Genomic DNA, 20,401 nt, shown 5'->3' on the forward strand with positions numbered 1-20,401 from the left:
TGAATGTTTTGTGGCTGTTTGTGCCAGATGGGGTGGCCTGCAAATTGGTGATCTACTGGGATTTTCCCACAATAATCTGTAGGGTTTACATGGAATGATCCAAAATACAGAAACTATCCGCTGAGCGACAAATGCCTTGTTGATGCCAGAGGAGAATGGCCAGACTGCTCTGAGCTGTCAGGAAGGCAACAGTAATTCAAATAACCACTAGATATGACCAACATGAGCAGAAGAGACCTCTTTGAATGCACAATATGTTCTTCAAGCAGACGGTCTCTACCAGCAGAAGACCGGATCAGGAGCCAATCCTGTCAGCTAAGAACAGGAAACTGAGCCTGCAGTTCACACAGGCTCACTAAAATTGGAAAAATATTGCCTGGTCCTGATTCTTCAACATTAGGATAGATTGATCAGAAGGCGATCCTAAATGTCTTCTTGCCTTGTATCTAGGAGACCTTAGCAGGGAAAAATTTCCTCTGACAAAAAAGCTCTTGGGATCACTGAAACATACAAACCCCCTCCTTGAATTACCAAGGAGTTTTAGGACTCCCTGATAATTCAAGGAGGGAAAGGAGCCAGCTGAGGGGGTTTGGGCATTTGATGCCTCCTGGACACCTCAAAGGCAAGGTGTTTCAGGCTCCGACTGGGAGGAGGTCTCTGGATTTGCTGGAGAGATTATGTCTTGATTGGCTTGGGAACAACCTGGTGTCCACCCAGGTGAGCTGGAAGAGGTAGGAAGTCTGGGCTTGCCCCCTTGACCTTAACCTAGATAAGTGGCAGAAGATGGATGGATGTCTGTGAAGGTTCTCAGTCATCCAGGTCATCGTAGTCAAAGGAGTTTGCAAAGAAAAGCGTCTGGACTTCTTTAAGTTGCTTGAAGACGTTTCACCTCTCATCCGAGAAGCTTCTTCAGTTCTAAGGTCAAATGGCCGAGAGTCCCAGATTTAAACCCAGTGGGAGAATCCCCCCAAGGAGGGACAAAGGACCCCCTGGTGATCCTCTAATCACATGCGCCAAGGTGTGAAAGCGGGTGTGGGACCTAATCAGCCAGGGTTTCGGGTGAGCTCATTGTGAAACCTGGCCCCACCCTATCATGTGATTTCCTGAGGTCAGATGGCCCAGGATGTGAGTGGGCGTTAAGGCGTCTGGGGAGGGAACTCAAAACTGGATTATAGATGGCAGACAGTTGGTGTCGTAAACCACCGCCTCTGTTCAAAGATGGTCGCTCACAGTGGACATAGATGGCCTCTTTCACTCCTCTTTCAAACCATCTGTCCTCTCTGTCCAATATGTGAACATTGGCATCCTCGAAAGAGTGTCCTTTATCCTTAAGATGCAGATGGACTGCTGAGTCTTGTCCTGTGGAGGTGGCTCTTCTATGTTGTGCCATACGCTTGTGAAGTGGCTGTTTGGTCTCTCCAATGTAGAGGTCCGGGCATTCCTCGCTGCACTGTACAGCATACACCACGTTGTTCAGTCTGTGTTTCGGAGTTTTGTCTTTCGGGTGAACCAGTTTGTGTCTGAGTGTGTTGCTGGGTCTGAAGTACACTGGGATGTCGTGCTTGGAGAAAACTCTCCTGAGTTTCTCTGATACACCGGCTACATAGGGGATGACAACGTTGTTGCGTCTGTCTTTCTTATCCTCCCTCGCTGGTGTCCGATCTTCTTTTCTGTGCATCTTTGCTGACTTTATGAACGCCCAGTTAGGATAACCGCATGTTTTCAGTGCTTCCTTTACATGTGTGTGTTCCTTCTTTTTTCTCTCAGGCTTAGAGGGAACATGTTCTGCTCGGTGGTGTAGGGTCCTAATTACTCCAAGTTTGTGTTCCAGAGGGTGATGGGAGTCAAAGAGGAGGTACTGGTCTGTGTGTGTGGGCTTCCGGTAAACTTCAATGTTGAGGTTGCCATTCTCTTCAATGTGCACAGCGCAGTCCAGGAAAGGCAAGCAGTTATCCTTTGTGTCTTCCCTGGTGAACTTGATGTTTTTATCCACAGCGTTAATGTGCGCAGTGAAGGATTCCACTTCTTGTGTCTTGATTTTGACCCAGGTGTCGTCTACATATCTGTACCAGTGGCTGGGTACTCTCCCTTTAAAAGAGCCAAGAGCCTTTCTTTCCACTTCCTCCATGTAAAGGTTGGCTACAATAGGTGACACAGGGGAGCCCATGGCACAGCCATGGTTTTGTCTGTAGAAGCCTTCGTTGTATTTGAAGTATGTGGTGGTAAGGCAGAGGTGATGGATGGATGGATGGATGGACTGAGCCCCTTAGTTCCAGTTGAGCATCATTTACATGCCAAAGCCTAGCTGTGTTATTGCTGACCATGTCCACCCCTTCATGATCACAATGTACCCATCTGATGGCTGCTTCCACCAGGTCAACACACCATGTCATGAATAATTTCAAACTGGTTTCTTAAACATGATGGTGAGTTCAGCGCACTTAAATGGCCTCCACAATCGCCAGATCTCAATCCAACTGAACACCTTTGGGATTGGAATGGGAGATTTGCATCACGGATTTGCGGTTGTCAAATCCGCAGGTGGTACAGATCTGACAGCTGCTCCTGTTGTCATGTCAATAGGGACCAAAATCTCTGAGGAGTCTTTCCAGCACCTTGTTAAATCTATGCCATGAAGAACTAATGAAGTTCTAAAGGCAAAGAGGTCTAACCCAGCTCTAGCAGTGTGTACTTAATAAAGTGGCTGATGAGTGTATATTGTTTATTAATTAGAATTCAGTTAAATTTTGAATAATAAAAAAAAAAAATCTAATCTAAAAAAATTCTTCAGTGTTCACTGGTTTAAAAATGCAAAGATGTTGGAATCTGTAGAACTGACAATGTTGCATTTTCAAAAAAAATAAATATTTTTTTTTCACCTAATAAATGAATCATATTTTGTGTATGAATAGTGAATAGTTTCACTAAAAACCTACTAGCCACCCGATAAAACTACATATTTGCAAAAAAGAAAAGTGACACCAGGGGGGCAGAGGAGGATGCTGATGCTGAGCTGCCTGCTGATATTTTTTTTTTTTTTTTAATGTGTTGAAATCCCACATGCACAGGCACATGAGTACACACCACATGCGTGTAAACACACAGACTCGTCTGCCGTCTCCAAAGGCTGGCGCCACGTTTAACCTCCAGTCAGTTTATGAAGAGACTCCACTGAGTCTTAATATTAGCTAATATTGAAGCCTTCGGTGAAGTGTTCAGCATCCAATAAACTAGGATGCAGAGTTGACATTTGTCACGTCAGTGTGTTCAGATGGGTGGCAGCAGCACAATTGCGAGCTAAATTTTTAAAACCCGTTGTATTTGTGCGTGTTTTAGGACTGGGAGTTCCCTCACTTCATGGGTGACCTGGATATGAATCTACCAGGAATGTCTACAACGCATGTGAAGGTTAAGCTTCCTGTCTGCAAGCGCATCTTTAAAGAGGAGTACCACATTCATATCACAGGTATACTCAGACACAGGTCCTCCGGACAAAGAACGGGGTTATTTCATTGTTTTTTTTATGAGAACCTCTGTCTTTTTTTCCTTTTTTCTATTTTTTTTTCTTTACAGCTGTTGGAAATGGATAGGCAGCAGAAAGAAATGAAAATGTCCATGAGGGAGACATAACTTTGCCCTATTTTTGAATTGCGAATACTTGGGAAAAAAAAGTGCTGTGGCTGCTCTACTTTTCCTCTCCTTTCTTTCTTTGGGGAAGTGTTTGTTGGTTAAACCACAAGCAACCATTTATAATACATGTGTAGTTTCTGTGGAAAGCAGGTGCAGCGCCGCTTCGATTGTGTTTCCTGTTCCTCGCGTTCCTCCCTGATGTGCGAGATGCTTCCCTCATCATCTCTCGCATCTCGGCCTCTTTAATGTTCTCTGCAAATGAGTGTATTTCCCATTTAAAACCATCCTACTGGTTTCTCCATTTGGTTCTGCCACATGAACACAGCCTGTCATGACTATCAAGGGGAGGCGAACCAGTGTTCCTGAGCTAAATGTTAAACTGTTCAAAGGCTCAGTGGTTCGCAGAAGGTTGTTAACCTTAATGCATTGCATATCCATTAAGCATTATGGAAATGGCTCCGGTGCGACGTGATTGGTTTAACTGAAAGCTTATTAGCATCATATCTCGGGGAAAGGTAGGGAGTAGTGTCACATATACCAGGGGCGACATCTGCCTGCTATCAGACAACCTGGGCAATGGTGGTGTGGGCTGTCTCATGGTAATATAGTGATCCTGTTAGGAGATACCGTGGAGGAGCTACCACCTCTATCTGCATGCAAAATGAGAGGAATTTCTGATAAATGAATGCGACAGCATATCCATCTATGGGACTCTGCCCTCTTAACCATGTTTGAAGGAGGCTTGTGTGGTACATCGTTGAGGATATGCTTTAAATCATCTTTACAGTGTGTGCATGCTACTTAGCTTTCAAAGATAAGCCTGGTCTAATCCAAGTTGCAATTCTCATTGCAGGTAAGTGGTTCAACTATGGTATCATCTTCCTCGTGCTGATTTTGGACCTAAATATGTGGAAGAACCAGATCTTCTATAAGCCCTATGAATATGGGCAGTATGTTGGGCCTGGTGAGAAGATCTTCACAGTGGAGGAGCCAGAAACCCTCAAGGACTTCAATCACAGCACACTCACCTACGAGTGGCGCTCCACCAACGTTGACCCTAGGACCAACTTAACCTACGTGGAGCGGGACATGTTCCTCCACAGCCGCTACATTGGAGCCAGCTTGGATGTGAAATGCCTGGCCTTTATTCCGAGCCTAGTGGCGTTCGTACTCTTTGGGTTTTTCATCTGGCTATTTGGTCGATTTCAGGACAGTGAGACCTTCACAGAAAATCCAGACAAGACTTACGAGAGGATAAAGAGGAAGTCGCCATCCGAGTACAGCAAGGAGATGGGCGCGACGCCAGAGGAGACACATGTCACTGTGAGCGATAGCCTCAAACGATCAGGAACGCCGATGCTTCTGTCGGTGGATGGGCCGCACTTTGGAGCGACACCCTCTACGAACTCTACGATTTCCATGGAAACCCAAGAGACACATCCGAGCATTGTGATCGACAGCATGGAGCAGGATGAACCGGCAGTCTCTTTCGATGTTCACAAATTCTCCCCGTGACTTGATGAACCTCTGAAACTTTGTACCTGCAGACAAGTTGGAACCAACATGATCAATGGTAAACAACTCGAGCATGTTTATTCAGGACAGCGCGAGGTGTCAGAGGAGGATCTTTAACACAATTCTTCAAGTGAAGGACAGAGTGTTATTTACCAAGCCTAACCTTGATGGCTGTTCCAGTCATATTAATATATTTTTGTACCAAAAGCATTTTAAAAGTCTTTAAATGGCACCAATTCTGATACATAGCAGATCCATTGCAAAACCTCAACTGACCAGGTGCTACCTTGGATTTTACATTTTCCTAATTCGATTTTGTCAAGGTACACTAACGGGTGCCTGTAACAGAGAACTATTTCTACAGATGTGACCTTCGGTTAGTGGAGTTTTATTGTTTCAAAACAGTGTTATAACTACAGCAGTGCCTTGATATTTCATATATTCAGATACGCAAAGCATATTCTAAACAGCCTGTGTGACTATAAGGATCTGCTTTACTAATGTCTGACATACTGTATGCTCTTATCATATCGACATCATGTTACCTCATTTGATCCTAAAACTTTATCATTTTAATTTATTCTCATGTGATGTCACTCTTACTACGTTTTAATTGTGTTTATGACCATTGGTGCACGGTGACGACCTCCTCATTTACCCTCACTTGATTTTAGTTGCAAAGATAATAAATGCAATCAGCAGAGATCAAATAGCTAAGCAGCAAGCCACCTCATGATTGCTTATGCGGCTGCTGCACCTTTACTGAATACCAACAGAGGGAGAAAAGGTGGTTTTTGCCCTTGGCATAAACATAAATGTAAACCATTGAAGTGCAGCGGTGACTTCTCCAAAGCTCAGGGCTTCTTTATGTAAAGCTAAAAGTTGTAAAAGCAGATTTTGTTTTCTGTTTTATTGCATGAAAGAAAAGGTGCATTATCCTACTGTAAAAGAAACCCTCATTTCAAACATAACTAAAAGCTGCAGCATTTAAGCTTAAACTGGCTTTAATGTGTAAAAGTGTTTGTACCTCTAAATTTGGGGGTTGTTTGGTCCAAAAACTTGTTGTTTTTTGTTTTTTTATACAATAAAATAACCATCTAAATTAAGTTTGTTGTTAATTATATAATGAACTTGCTCATGCTTTTGACCAAAGATGCTCAATCATGCAGTATTTTGAACATATTTGCAAGAAAATGTGATGATTTGGGACAAAGACATTACAGTACACACTGAGACAACGCAAGATAGCATGTGTTCTTGTTGTACTCTGCATTGATGTATAATGCACAATATTACACTGTGGCTGCAGAAATAAGAAACTATGACATATATCTATATGATATTTCTCAAATAGTCTGCTTTGTTTGGCAATGAAAGCTACAGCAGTCATCATGTAACAGAATATGACCAGATTTCTTACGGTTTGTAAACTATTATCTACAGTACAAATTAATATAATTACATTCACATTAATGGATTATCGTTTAATTTTTTTATCTTTAATTTTTGAAATCACCAAAATAATTAAAATGTCTTTTATTTAAGGTTGAGGTCCTATTCTGGTAGAACATTATACAGTGGAGTTTCCTGCGTTTGTGTTTTTGTGTGTGTGAACTGGAAGCAGAGCGAGAGAGAGATGTCCACTTGTGTCTGTACATGATGTTTTATACTTAACAGTCCATGTGGGTGATTTGTGTGTGTGTGTGTGTGTGTGTGTGCAGACGCTTGTGAAGTGTGTAGGTGTTTGCTGCTACACTTCTTTTCAACAAAGGCCATTCTGTGAAGAGGTCAATTTATTCAGCATAATTGGTTTGCAGCTCTTGGTTTAGTAATTATCCTTTTATACATTAAAGCTCTGTGAAGACATTAGATATTAGTGTTTTACCAAAGGGCAGAACCTCTTTGGACATGAAGGGGCTCTAATATGTTTGGAATGCAGCTGTAATTGTTTGGGTTAAAAGTGAGGCCTTTGTCTTGTTCGGACTGTTTTCATTGTGTCGTGCCGCATAACTGACAATTCCTACAAGTTCCTCTCTGTTTTTTGAAGCAGAGGAGATTGTTCAGTGTTTGCGCAGTGTACTGTACTACTGTTGAACCTTGTGCTACCAATAAATTAATAAATTTTTTACATTCTGTATCGCTTGACCACTTTCCAACTCCTTAATTCTCTTTGAACAAGGTTGCTGATCTCGATAAGTAACTCGCAAGGGGGGAAAATAAGTTCTGCTTTTCGGTTTTTCTATATGCTTGGGAAGTATAGTTGCCAAGCAACAGCGCAGGTCAAGCTTCTTGCATCTGCTGACCCAATTAATGTGGGCAACAGGAGAAATAATGATACTATCTCTTCACAAGGACACTCGAATACGTAGCCTGCATACACATAGCACCCAGCTCAGATTAGCATGAGTTCTCCTCTGAGCCTGTCTGTTGTTTGATTTATGCCAGTGGGAAACAATTTGAATTTGTTACTTGTTTTGTTCCCCGGCGGGATTTGTTTATAGAACATGTCTACGTGTAAATGAGTTATAGATTGGATCGAAAATGTCTGAGGGATGAAAACTGAACTCACTGCAGACAGAATTGGTTCCCAGTGTGGTGTTGGGACTCCTCCAATGAGGTTGAGAGAAAAATCTGAAGGGCCTTGAGATGATTGATAATATATTAAAGAAGAAAAAAACACGCTTTGTTACAGAGAATTATGGCACAGTACGGCTTTTCATCTTTGCTGTTTTGCCATGCACGCCGCTTGGCTCTGGATGGCAGCGCCGGATGATCAGAGCCACACTGGATTCAAGTGGAAATTTTGAAAGGAATGTTGAGAAATTTTCTAAAGACACTGAAAGAATCCTACAAATGTTAGGGATCACATTTATAGAGTGAATGAGAGCCAGTCGCCCACTGTGCGTTTAGTGTTAATCGGCAAATGTTACTGTGCTAATTTGCTAAATTTATATGACATGCATGGTAGACATAAACACCAGGATATTTTTATTGTGAGCTCTTTAACTTTTACCCTTTATCTCAAACTGCAGCTGTGTCTAAATAAGAGATGGAGATTATGAGAAAGGGCTGAAATCCAACCAGTGGTTAAAGAGAAAATACCACACAGAAGAGTGCGTTATGAAAGATCTGTGATGTAACAGTTATTCACTAGGAAATATTCAGCCATTCTTCTAAGACTCTTGGATGTGCTGATTGCAAAATTAACTACAAAACAATCTAATTTATATTGTTTGTTCTATTAAAAATGCTCCAAAAGCACCAACACGACAAACACAGTCACGTGGTCCGGTTTGGCGACTCAAATGAACTGGGAGCTATTCTGTGTCGACATCCATGTATTATATGTACATATTCTTGCTTATAATATGGGATTTCACTCTGTTTTAGGGACTACCAGATGTTACCTTTCAGATCAAGTTCCACACACGCATCTTGGCCTTGCAGTGTTTTATTTTTTTTCCTTGTAAGCTCTTCTGTTTTGACATATATGCGAACATCCTATTAAAAAAGGTTGCATGTAAGCCTAAATCGTACCCATTCGTAAGCATGTGGTTGTTAATAGATAAAAGACACTGCAGGGGCTGTTGGTGATAAAAAGTGGTTGATCGTTAAACAGTGACTGTTTTATCCATCAGTTGTAGAAAGCTGCTTCACGGGCCTGGAATCCAACCACCGGTTGAACACAACAGAGGAGGGAGTTATGAAAGATCTGTAATGTGACAGAAGCAGTTAAACAAACTGATGTGAGACCATGATATCACAGGTGTCATCCAATCCAGCACTCCATTGTCAGTAACCATGTATCCCGGGATGTGTAATTGCACCCACAACACTTGAATCCTGCTGTGCCATTCACTGTAAATTAGCTTTAATAAGAGCTCAGCTAGATTGCTTCAGTAGTAAACATTAAAACACCTGTGGTGTGAAAACCAAGCAGATTTGTGAATACCTGAGGTCTCACTGATGCTCGTTGTTTGTCTGTGAAATAAATCTCATTGCCAGAGTGTATTAGCTGTTTTTACTGAGGCCTCTTCCAAGTCTGCCATTGGGCTGAGAAATTAGATATTGATTTTTTTTTTTTGAGGACCATGCAGAAAGTGAGAGAGCACATCAAAACGGGCATTTCAAAAAAATGTTTATGGGGTGTTGGAGCCTGATACCCACGTTGTCTTAAAAGTGTATCGACTTCTCCCTCAGTGCCGTGGATGCATTCGTGTTGGAAACGTTCATGATCAATTGCTTTCTGTCTGGTAATCAAATTTTTAGCTTGCTTCTTTTTTTCATGCCAGAGAAGCTTTCTTTCAAACTGACTTCAGGCACCTTTGAAATGTTCCCCATTATTTACTATTTGTTCCAATAGCATGTCTACAAATCCAAAAAGACATAAGAACTGCTTTTTGAGGGAGGAAATGAAGCACTATTGTTGGACCTAGAGCTAAATATAAGCCAGAAAAATTCTCTAGAGGGAATGAGCCATAGCTACAGATCAACTGGAATCTTCTCTACTGTCTTTGAGCTATCCTCCAATTAGATCAGTGTATCATGTCCTGGCATGGCCCATCACTCAGTGCTGGCAGCTCCGTGACTCTTAGAGACCTTGTGAAATTTATCAGCACTGTCAGTCCCAGCCAGCTACTAGGTTTCCCTTCAGTCTTTTCACCAAGTCTGAGATGGTTTCTGTCCCCAGTGGCCACAAGGGAAAGAGAATTCATCAGCAATTCCTTCTGCGGGTTTCTGATACCTAACAGAGGAACATGTGGCTCGGATAAATCTCTCAGAACCTCCAACAAATCACTCAGAGGACTGAAACCCCAGGGGTGGGTTTGTGATAATGATGTCTGCCTTACTCTTCCTGTGTCGAGGAAGAGGATCAAATTTTATTCAAATTGTTCGTAAGTTATATAAAATGAAGAGCTGCTTGGTGAATATTAAGAAAAAAAATTCAGTTGCAATGTCCTTCAGTGGTGCAGCATTTAAATGACGATAAAATCCAGTGTTGGGGTAAAAAAAAATCTCCTTTTTATAAACATTGGACCCACAAAACTGAAAATATCAAACAGAAAAATATATAATAGAAAGATATCTGTCACTGTGCAGCATATTTCTTTGTGAACAGTGAAAAAGTTGATCTTCACATTGTAAGCCTTGCTGCAAAACTCAGAACACTGCACTGTTTTAAATAGTTTAAATGTTAAAGTTGACGTGGATCGTTGAGCTCCATGTCCCGACCTAAGCACACTGAGATTTAAATCAGCTGAGATTTTAAGGTGACTGAAATGCCAGAAAATGCTAGTAAGTCATAGCAACTGACCAACAGACAGGGGTGTAATTTTCAGGGGGGTTAGGGGGGTTATGACCCCCCCCCAATAATCAGACCCAACCAATATAACCCCCCAATAAAATTATGAATTATCTTGCATAAATAGGCTGTTGATTTTCTTTACTCATTTCAGGTATTACCAGCAAAATAGTTGCATGTTTAATCATCTGGGAATTTACCCAGATTTATTTATTTATTTAGAAAGAGATCTTGATCCCCCCAATGTTCAGCACAAAATCACGCCGATGCCAACAGAGGTCAGAGAGGAGTGGCCGGAATGCATGGAACTGATAGGAAGGCAACAGTAATGAACAAAAACACTCTTTGCAACTGAGGAAAAAGCATCAAAAAGTCGAAGCAGGTGGCCTGCAGTAGCAGAGGACCACACTGGGTACCGCTACTGGTACTGAGGCTTCAGTTTCCACGGGCTCACTAAAATTGGACAATAAAAGCCTGGAGAAATGTTGGCTGATATGTTGAGACTTGACTTCTGCTGTGACATTAAGATGGCAGGGTCAGAACTTGGTGTAACCATCATGAACACGTGTATCCACCATATTTGCTATCGGTGGTGTGTGGGATATTTTCTTGGCTCACTTTGTGCCCCTTAGTCCCAATTCAGAAGTGTGTAAACACCACAGCTTACCTGAGTATTGTTGCCGACCATGTCCATCCCTTTGTGACCACAGCGTTCCTTTCTTTCCGACTGCTGCTTCCAGCAGGATATAGCACACCTCCTGATTCCCAGCAACTTGTTGAGTCAATGCCACAAAGAATTAAGGCAGTTCTGAAACCAAAATGGGGGTCTGTATACTAAACTGTATATTACAGTTTTGTTTTCCTCCTGAGGAGGTTCTTCGTCCATAAAAACAAGTTCATATTAAATAATAAGTACTAAATAGCACCTCTGGCTGTAGCCACAGTTGTATCAGGAACCAAAAGCTATAGGCGCTGTGGGCACAGTGTGCACTTGTGTGGATGTTTGCTTTAACACAGACAATTCAAAGTGGCTTCCATTCTTGCTTTGGCTCATGCTCTACATGCTTATGCATTAAGTCAATCCCGCACAAGCTGTGACAAATAAGCAGAATGAACAGAGTTTACCCTGCGGCGATAAGAGGTAAGAATACACGCAAATGCTTTAAACTGCACATGTCCATGTAATTCCCTACACATACTACATGGATGAGATTGCCAAGTCCAAAAAAGATGATTTTCAGGTGATTGTATTATTGCATGCTCCTGGTATCTTTTTGTCAGATAAAGACCCTTCTCATTCTTCAGAGCACAGTGGATTTTGCAGACCAATTAGAGCAATTTGAAGGCTAGAAGATCACTGAAAACGACCTGTCAGCCCAAATGTATTACTAATGCGGGGTTTTTTCTCTCGATTTAAACTCCACACTTAAAGTAAAACTGACTTTTCACTCTTGCCTTGCTTCACCAGCTACAATCACAATGATATGTGTGGTCATTAACAGTGAATATAGGACAGGCAGTGAAGTGGACTCCCTGTGGGTACAGGCATCTGTTGCAGAGGGTTCAGCGCTGCCATGGAAAATTGGACATTTAGGAGCCAGCTGGAGGACCAGTCTGCCCTGCTGTGCCACCACTACTCAGGTGCCCACTGGCTTCATGCCACCACCAGCTAGAAGCCACTGGACCAAAGCAGGCCAGATGGTGCCCTTGCCAACCAACGAGCAGCCGCTGTGAACTGTCCACTGCACACTGTCCACTGCCCTATCATTCAACTCAGGGACGAGTTTGGAGTCATGATAACCTGAGGTAAAAAAGTTTTTGGAGCGAGAGCGATGCAGAAACAAAAAAAAGGCTCAAGTGAGCAGAGTGTGTGTTGGAATATAAATGGGCCCCCATTACGTTGCGTGTTTGTTAATGTAAGCAGCTGCGAGGTAGAATCAGTTCGTGGAGAGAGACTGTTCCACAGGGAAATAAAGCCATCTCCGGGCTGAACTCATTTGTCTGCGGCTGTGAAGGGATAGATAATTATATTAGGAGCTTTAAGTGCTCTTCTGCGATACAAGTATTACTACCATCTCCAAAGGCACAGGACAAAGTCGGGAGGAGAGAGGAATCCGTGTGCTACAATTGCGGCAGTCGTCGCTCTGCATCCAAATACGTAGACGTGAAAGTGTATCCACCACATGGGGCTTTGCATAAAATCCAATCACTGATAGAACGCTGTTAGATCTCTAAATCACACAAATTTACTTATCCAGTGTACAATATCTGCGGGGGACAAAATCTCTGACTTTCCTCAGAACAAATTAGTTTTGATCAGTGTTTGTTCTCTTAATTGTTTGAGCTTCACTGTGCAGAATAATGTACATTCACAGCGTGACACTAATTCCAATTCATCAGCCAAAAGCATAAAGTTCCCCCAACCTGAGTGTAAGGTGTGTACCATCACAGCTAGTTTGGAAGTGAATCACGAGCAGCTTAAACTTAAAGCCAAGCTTGAGTGACACAAACACTGAGAACAAGGCCTTTGAATGTGGTAAGACGCATTTTATGTCCAGTTGTTAATTTTTCACAGAACTAGGAGTAGATGTTACATTAATAATTTATAAAAAGGCACTGGATTTTTTTTAGTGGAAAAAGATATTATTCAAAGCAGATCATTTTTATATATAATCTTAAAACAAGCCTGGCGGCAGTTCTAAAAGGGCACGTTTACAAACCATCTTTTATACGCAAGGCATCAAATATACACCAGCATTCATAATCAGTCAATCTATCAGTGTTTATTTCATTTTTAATGTGTGACTGCAATAATATGACCGATGCGTTCACATTAAAATGTTTTACTGCTGCAACCCGTGGAAGGGAAATTTGTTTGAAGTGTTTTATGTACACATGGCTAGCTGAATCGACTAATGACGCGTCATATTTTATAAACTGGGTAATCTGTCTGTAAAATGTAACTACATAAGTAGTGTGTTTGTTTCATGTTTAAGTCACTTCCCGTCTGTGTAGCTTCCACAGCCATTTCTTGCCTCACCTGTAGCCAATCAGCCAGTCAACATAGTCTATATAGTCCTCCACTTCCCTTTTGCTCTTTGTCCGATCGACTTCATAATCTCAAGCTGTCCGGACAATTTTTTTGTTTTCGCTCTGCTTGTAGGTTTTGTTCCTTTGTTTCCTCTGTTTTTCTTATGTGTAGGGTTCCTCATCATCTCTTTTCCACGTCCTCCTGCCTGGGACCCGGAAATCAATCTCAGTATCCCATGTTGAAGGATTTCTGAATTGCTAAAATGGATCAGAGAGGAGAAGGCGGGCTTGCAGAGGAGCTATGATCGAGGATGCGCAGGTGTATCCTGTGCATCAGCATATAAAAGAGGCGTGGCACACAGCCAGAATACACAAACCATGGTGGGTGATTCTTCAAACAAGCAGTGATTTGTATTGTTTCGGTTTTTAAGATGATTGTGAGGCGTGTGATTCAGGGTTTGTTTTTTTTCTAGTGTGTGAGACAGAGGGTGTGAAATCTTGCCACATTGCATGTTGTAACTTTAATGAAAACAGCCATGAATATTTAAAAAAAAAATGCAAACAGTGTTACCTCTGACTTCATAAAACACAGGTGTAGTTGGGCTTTCAATTGAGATTGCTTTAAAATAAGACTCTGGAGCAATACTACATCGTGTTAAATACTCAGTGGCTCAGCTCACATCTCTGATTGGAGTGACTAGAATCGAAGGAGAGGAAAGGAGGGGAATCAAGGATGTGCAATGAGAAAGGGGTGAGGTTTTTAACTTTTTGTCCACACCTTTGTTTGCATATTTTCAATCTCCTAGAAATGATTAGAAAATGGATTTAAGGCTTTAATCTGCCTGATTTCCTTTTTAGGGGTCTTCTCCTCTGAGCAGTCACAGTGTCTTACACTCTGAGACTTCAGCAAAGTTTACTGCATGTCATGCTGTGCCACATGGATCTAATAAATCCAGTTTTATGTATGCAGACTGTACGATGATATAGTCTAATCTGCTCAGGCGCTACAACACATGGTTACAATCCCTTCTCCATTTGTTTCCGCGCTATACATTCATCGGTGCAGTCATGCTGGAGGATAAGTACAGACAAACGCGTCTGCTACCTAAACTTAATCAGATTTTCTTCTTTGTTAGAATGATCGCAAACATTTTGTAACGCATGTTTGTGTTTTACAAACTAACAGTGAACCCAGAAGCCTAAAAATCTAATTAAAGCCACTGTATGGCCAATGAAATCTCATATCTGTTAAATCGTGATAAATCCAAATTGTTTACATAAGAAAAAGACAAGCAATTAATGTAAATGGAAATACTTTATTTCACTATTACACAATAACAAGCTGGAAAAAAAATTACAAAAAAGAGAAATGGAACAAAATGCTGCAAAGCACCACATAATTTAGACGACTCAAATGTGGCAACGGAACCTTATGCTAACTGCCTTTGCTCTAGTTAATGTATCATCATCATCATCGAGAATTTAGAAATCAGCAAAAATATTTGGACATCAAGCAGAGTCATGCCAGTAATAGTAATATCTTACAGTTTCATGTAGCAATGATTCGGAGTGGGGAATGGTGATCCTTAAAGGTTCACTCTAAGTGGTGAGACATAACAAAGTGGTGGGTTTCAGCAAACCGTAGTCCATCATCTGTTTGGTATGATATACATTTGCATTTGGTATAAAGGAGTTGAGGAAGCAGGCGCCGGTCATAGAGTATTTGCTCTACGAGTTAAAGCTTAGCACCAGATGGGTGGAGTTTACTGTACAGAACATACAATCAACTGTGGCTAATCAGAAGGGAAAGAAAAATACCTGAAAGGTTACATTTTTTACAATTGTCTGTATTTGACAATGTGACACTGGGTGTGTTATTCTGAACTTCCACCCATCTGATTCAGCAGGCCAAAACAAATCCTTACAACGCAAACACTATGTGACCCACGTCTGTGAGGAGGACAGTGAAGAGACACGGGGATGGTGTTATTTTTTTATGTATTTTTTTGTATTTTTTTTTTTACATGGAGAACACTGTACAGGTGCCTTCAGATCTGCCAGGACTAAAGGCACATGGGATCCACTGAGCAACAGATGTGTCCATTCTGGAAACACAGAAAGAGAAAGAAAAGTTTGTTACAGTTTAACCTCAGGGCAGCTCTTTTTTTCAACCAGATAATATTTTTGGGTAACAGCAGTGCTGCGGCACACAGACTCGGTTTGGCATTTAGAGTTCGTCTGGGCGCTAACTGATACAAGGTGGCGATTTCTCACTGAGAAATGTGAATGGTCACAGAGTCATTTCGGTTTAACCCCTTCTACGCTGTGTGTACCCCGGAGGTCCCTGTAGTTGGGACTATGCTGCATTTGTTATAAAAAATAAAACTCATGGCACAGTGAAGGGGCTGAGTGTTAACGCTATAACTAAAAGGATGAAAAATTGCTGTGCTTTATTTGTGTTGAATCAGAAAACTGACTCTTTATAATTACTTTCAAATTTACACTTTTGATATTTCCACAAAGCAATGTCAAAAATCTCTCGCTGGCCTGCTGATGAGGGTGAGGATGCTGTATTTCAAGTATCCAAGAGGCCAAGGTTTTTAATTTTAGGCTTGCATTTTAAAGCTGCTACTCCAAGGACTGTTTTTAGGTGAATTTAAAAACTGCATGCTCAAATAAAATTTGCCCCCCCAAAAAAAAAGACGCATAACCTAAAGATGCCTCCCCTCCCCCACGACCCTGAAAATGGCTGGATAGATGAATGGATGGTAGAGATTCCAAAAATTATGATGTTTATTGAAAGTCCTCAGAGAAGAGCTGTTATTTTCTGTCTGAGATGCGGACATCATTGCAGGCACGCGCGACGAGAATATTTAATAGTGGAAATTCAAGCGAGGGACTCAGCCTTGGTGGATTAAGTCCTAAAGCTCAGGCAAACAATTTACGCTCACATTTGGTAATGAAGAGGATATTGCCTGCATAGTTTACTCTCTCCGTGACTGCTCAGCACCGCAAAATAAAAACTCACGACGAGCAGCTTTCTCCATCTGATTTACTCGAGCCGCCGATGTGAGTGTGTCTCCAGACATTTTCAGCACTTCATCCCCAAACCCGTGTGCTCCTTTAGCAGAGGAATCCATGATTTCCTGCTGCAGCCGAGCCAGAGGCCAGGAAAAATGACGCTGCCGGAATTTCAGTTCATTTTCATTTAAAAGAACAGTCCGACATTTAAAAAAAAAATCAGCTCATTATAACTCAGGTTACGGACCTGAAACAGGAGTCGTGTCATCACTCTGAGAGGTTGCGAGGCAACCAGTAGATTTACAGCAAGTTGCCGCTCCGAACAGAGAAGCAGGCCAGCACATTACATTGTAAACCTATAACTTATTTTTACACCCTAATTAACAACTAATTAAAAATGTTAATTAGTGACCTTTAAAGGAGCTGGTAGGTTTATTACCACTCGACAGAGCCTGTTTCTAGCTTTAATCTAACCGACTGCAGCTTCATGTTTAGCAGAAATACAGTGCAGTACATCCGAGTAAGACATTCTCATCTAATCCTAAACACATTTCCCGAAAGTATCAAACTTCTGCTTCACAGAAAACTGCATTCTTGTTAATAAATATAAATAAAACATGTAATCTATGATCTAATAAACTCAAAATTAGAAAGGGAATAATTGCGGAACAGAACATCATATCTTATTTATTTGAAGAGATACAGCAGCCGCCTCGTTCTTAGAATGAATATTAGATTCATTTTTTTTCCAAAGCAATTACTGTGTGTATCTTGGTTTAACTAAATAGCTACCAATAACTGCTCTTTTACAACAACTGGTAAATTCAACTTCTGCAGCTTTATGCACGAATCCGAGCTGATGCAAAAACAGCTGTATCAACACCTGCAGTATATTTACCACCACATGTAATAAAAACTGCTGTGAGGTGTTAAAGATGCACAAATTGCCTTTCTGTTGCAAATACTAGTACTCTGTTTTCCCCCCCTGAAAAAGCACAAAGGGTTCTCACTTTTCAAGCCATTTTTCTTTTGTGTCTTGCCTGCCACGAACTACAGAAACTGTAATTTGCTGTTTCCATGCTGCCGGCAGGACTAGCAGCTTACCTTGCACTGGCACAGAGTGCACTCTGTGCCATGTTTAATCCAGGAGGAGCCGCTGAAGCGTGAGATGTTGTGCTCGTCCGTACATGTCTTGGTGATGTCATTGCGGATGGTGTCGGCCTGGCAGGGGTCGGTGACACAGCGGGGACAGCACTCGCCCTCGGGCACCACAGTAAACTCGCAGTCCACAGGCGGGCACGGCAGAGGCCAGCAATCCACCTGCCCCTGCTGCGAAGGTGGAGATGGAATTTGAAAAGGATAGCCGAGCAGAGAGAGAGAGAAAAAGAAAAATAATCACTGCAAATGCACTTTGCATTTCCCGTGTCTAAACAAGTTATTCAGTCAAATGCACATTTCTCCTGACGTAGTGTATTTGTATGCTAGAGGGACCGTCTCGACTTGTAAGGAAGCTGGAAAAATAAAGATGAGCGGCGCAGTCTTCCGACAGCGTCAGCAGTTTTTCCAGACTGTGGAGGTAAATGTTCCACCTTTCTAATTGACTTGTTCTAGTCTCGTTGTTCTCCTATTAATCTTACAGCAAACTTTCGGCGCAGAAAGCCTTCTTGGATTTTTCCCGCTGCCGTTTTCACTGGCCTGAGAAAACGGGTCATATATTTTGTCCATCTTTGCAACTCTTAACCGAACTGTACTCTACATCATTCTGTCCTGACCCACTTCTGCTCGTAGTGTCATACATGCGCATATCTGCCACGCGCCTTATTGAAATGAAATATGAGTTCAGACTGTTTATGTTTAAGCACAACAGCAGATATAAAAGGGGTGCGCACGCATACATAAAGTTACAAGAGGTTTGATGCAAGTGTCCCACCGGGAATATTTAATATCTCTCAAAATCATCTGGCTCAGCGTTTCAAAAATGTTGTAGTAAATTAGGCTGGCTATAAAGCGCACTCTCACACAGAGCTAATGCCCACTCCCTGCTTCTGTGCTGTGTGTAAACATTCGAAGTGGGAAATCCCCCCGAGTGGCACTTTCTACTCACTGCCAGAGGGAGGGATTGAGTGTAGCCTCAGGTATCTGTTCCACACTGTGATAGGGGACGATGTCATCTTTGTCTGTTTATGCAGATGTGGTCTGTTATCCCACAGGAGAGGCCGATGTCGGGCACAGCTTTTTGCAAACAACAGCGTGGCAAGAAAATGTAATCAAACTAAAACTGAGGCTGGACTTTGATATCTTTGTGATACTTCAGATGAAATTATTTTTTAATATGTCTCCATTCACGATATCTCACTGCTATTTAATCTCTAGATGTAAAGATTTGCTGTTTTTAAGACTGAATGTTACAAAATGCCTCTGGGAAATTAGAAGTGGTGACATTTATCTTTGCTTGGGAATTAGCCTGCAATAATTATGCCATTTTTTTTTTCTCAAAAATGAAACTACCATCTACATGTATGGTTGGGAAAATCAATGCTTTCTTTGATATTTTGGTGATTTAACAAGATGGCAAATTGCAAGTGGCCCATGTGTGCGCGGTCTGCAAAGGCCACACTCTTGATTTCAAATGATTGCACGGTTCATACAAAAGGATTCACATCTTGGACTTGAGAGAATGTTTTGCCCATCTCCCTGCTGTCACTGTGTATTTTAAGGCCCCCGCTGAGTCTGGACAGCCATGCCTCTGCTAAGTGTAGCAGCATTCAAGGTTCATTTCACGTCCCTGTCACGCTACTGGAGCCCCAGTACGGTATCGCGGGAGCAGCCTTCTCCCTTTCAAGTGCTGCTCTTTGTACTGTGTGTGCTGGTGGCCCTTTGCTTTGCGTGCGCCTCTGCGCATCTTAAACTGAGCGTGTTTTATGTCTATCTGTATATATATGTGGACATATGTGGGGTATGTGTAGATTTTCTAGCACATGTATACTATGTTTACATTGTGTGTGTGTGTGTGTGTGTGTCGTTACGAGCGTGCCTGCAAACTCAAATGTGCTCGTGTCAACACGAGTGCCTACACTGAGTACTGTTTCAGCGAGAGCGACGCTGAAGCAAACCCATTTTCAGCCAACTGCGCTTCCCCGCTGCCCCTCTGCTGAGCGGTGATTTTCAAGCTCTTCTATAATGGCTCGCTGTAAGAAATCCAAAAAGCAGCTCTCAGGTCCAGGCATCAGGACGGCATTACAATAGAGGGAGGGAGGGGTGCGAGAGGAAATGACATTGCTATTGCTCCTCAGACCATAAATCTGTCAGAGTGGAGCCAACTTATGGTATCTTAGCTGCAAGTACGGCTGATCTTTAAAGGCAACAAAGAGAGGATGAAATAAATAGAAAAATAAGAGTTGTAAAGTGCTGCTCTGAGATCCAAAGCGAAGACGGTTTGTGAGTCATTCAACAGAGGAACTGACTCTGGTGTGGGTGAGTGTTACAGCATGTTAGAAGAGGGGGTGGGGTTAGGAGAAGACAGTGGGGTAGAATCTAAAGCGTTCCATTTGCATGTGATATGCATATGGAAATATGGTAAGAGGGGCAACACAGGTGGGAAGATTTATTGTTTTTGTCAGGTTTGTTGGGAAACACGAAACGCCTCCCTGTTGCTTCAACATAAACACTGTTAAAACCTTGAAAAGGTCAACGCAGCAGAAGATGTGAACACAAAGAAACCGGCGCATACGTCTAACTGAGAAAGATCTGTGTAGTGAACGAAATGCTGTTTTGTTTCGAATGGGAAATGGGATTAGATGTAGAGGACACTCGAGACTAGCACCTCAGTCATACACGCTGCAGAACCTCCTCAAAGCACACGAATAACACTCCCTGTTTCACCCTCCCACCTTATAGGCGACA

The 20,401-nt window shown here is 42.1% G+C and overlaps 2 protein-coding genes across 6 annotated transcripts in view; one reads left to right on the forward strand and one right to left on the reverse strand.

Moving 5' to 3' along the window:
* tmem117 (transmembrane protein 117) overlaps nucleotides 1-7,239 on the forward strand; it is a 56,701-nt gene extending 49,462 nt beyond the window's left edge. For all 3 annotated transcript variants that reach the window (XM_039614484.1, XM_039614485.1, XM_039614483.1), the window contains 2 exons: nucleotides 3,337-3,466; nucleotides 4,484-7,239. In XM_039614484.1, coding sequence (XP_039470418.1) covers nucleotides 3,337-3,466; nucleotides 4,484-5,145 — 792 coding nt within the window. In that variant the 3' untranslated portion in view covers nucleotides 5,146-7,239. The remainder of the gene's footprint in view (nucleotides 1-3,336; nucleotides 3,467-4,483) is intronic.
* An 8,249-nt stretch (nucleotides 7,240-15,488) lies between these two features.
* nell2a (neural EGFL like 2a) overlaps nucleotides 15,489-20,401 on the reverse strand; it is an 81,269-nt gene continuing 76,356 nt past the window's right edge. For all 3 annotated transcript variants that reach the window (XM_039614477.1, XM_031726289.2, XM_039614478.1), the window contains 2 exons: nucleotides 17,603-17,827; nucleotides 15,489-15,582 (listed from right to left, as the gene is read on the reverse strand). In XM_039614477.1, coding sequence (XP_039470411.1) covers nucleotides 15,541-15,582; nucleotides 17,603-17,827 — 267 coding nt within the window. In that variant the 3' untranslated portion in view covers nucleotides 15,489-15,540. The remainder of the gene's footprint in view (nucleotides 15,583-17,602; nucleotides 17,828-20,401) is intronic.

The sequence above is a fragment of the Oreochromis aureus genome, linkage group 7, assembly GCF_013358895.1.
Source record: "Oreochromis aureus strain Israel breed Guangdong linkage group 7, ZZ_aureus, whole genome shotgun sequence".
Taxonomy (NCBI): Eukaryota; Metazoa; Chordata; class Actinopteri; order Cichliformes; family Cichlidae; genus Oreochromis; species Oreochromis aureus.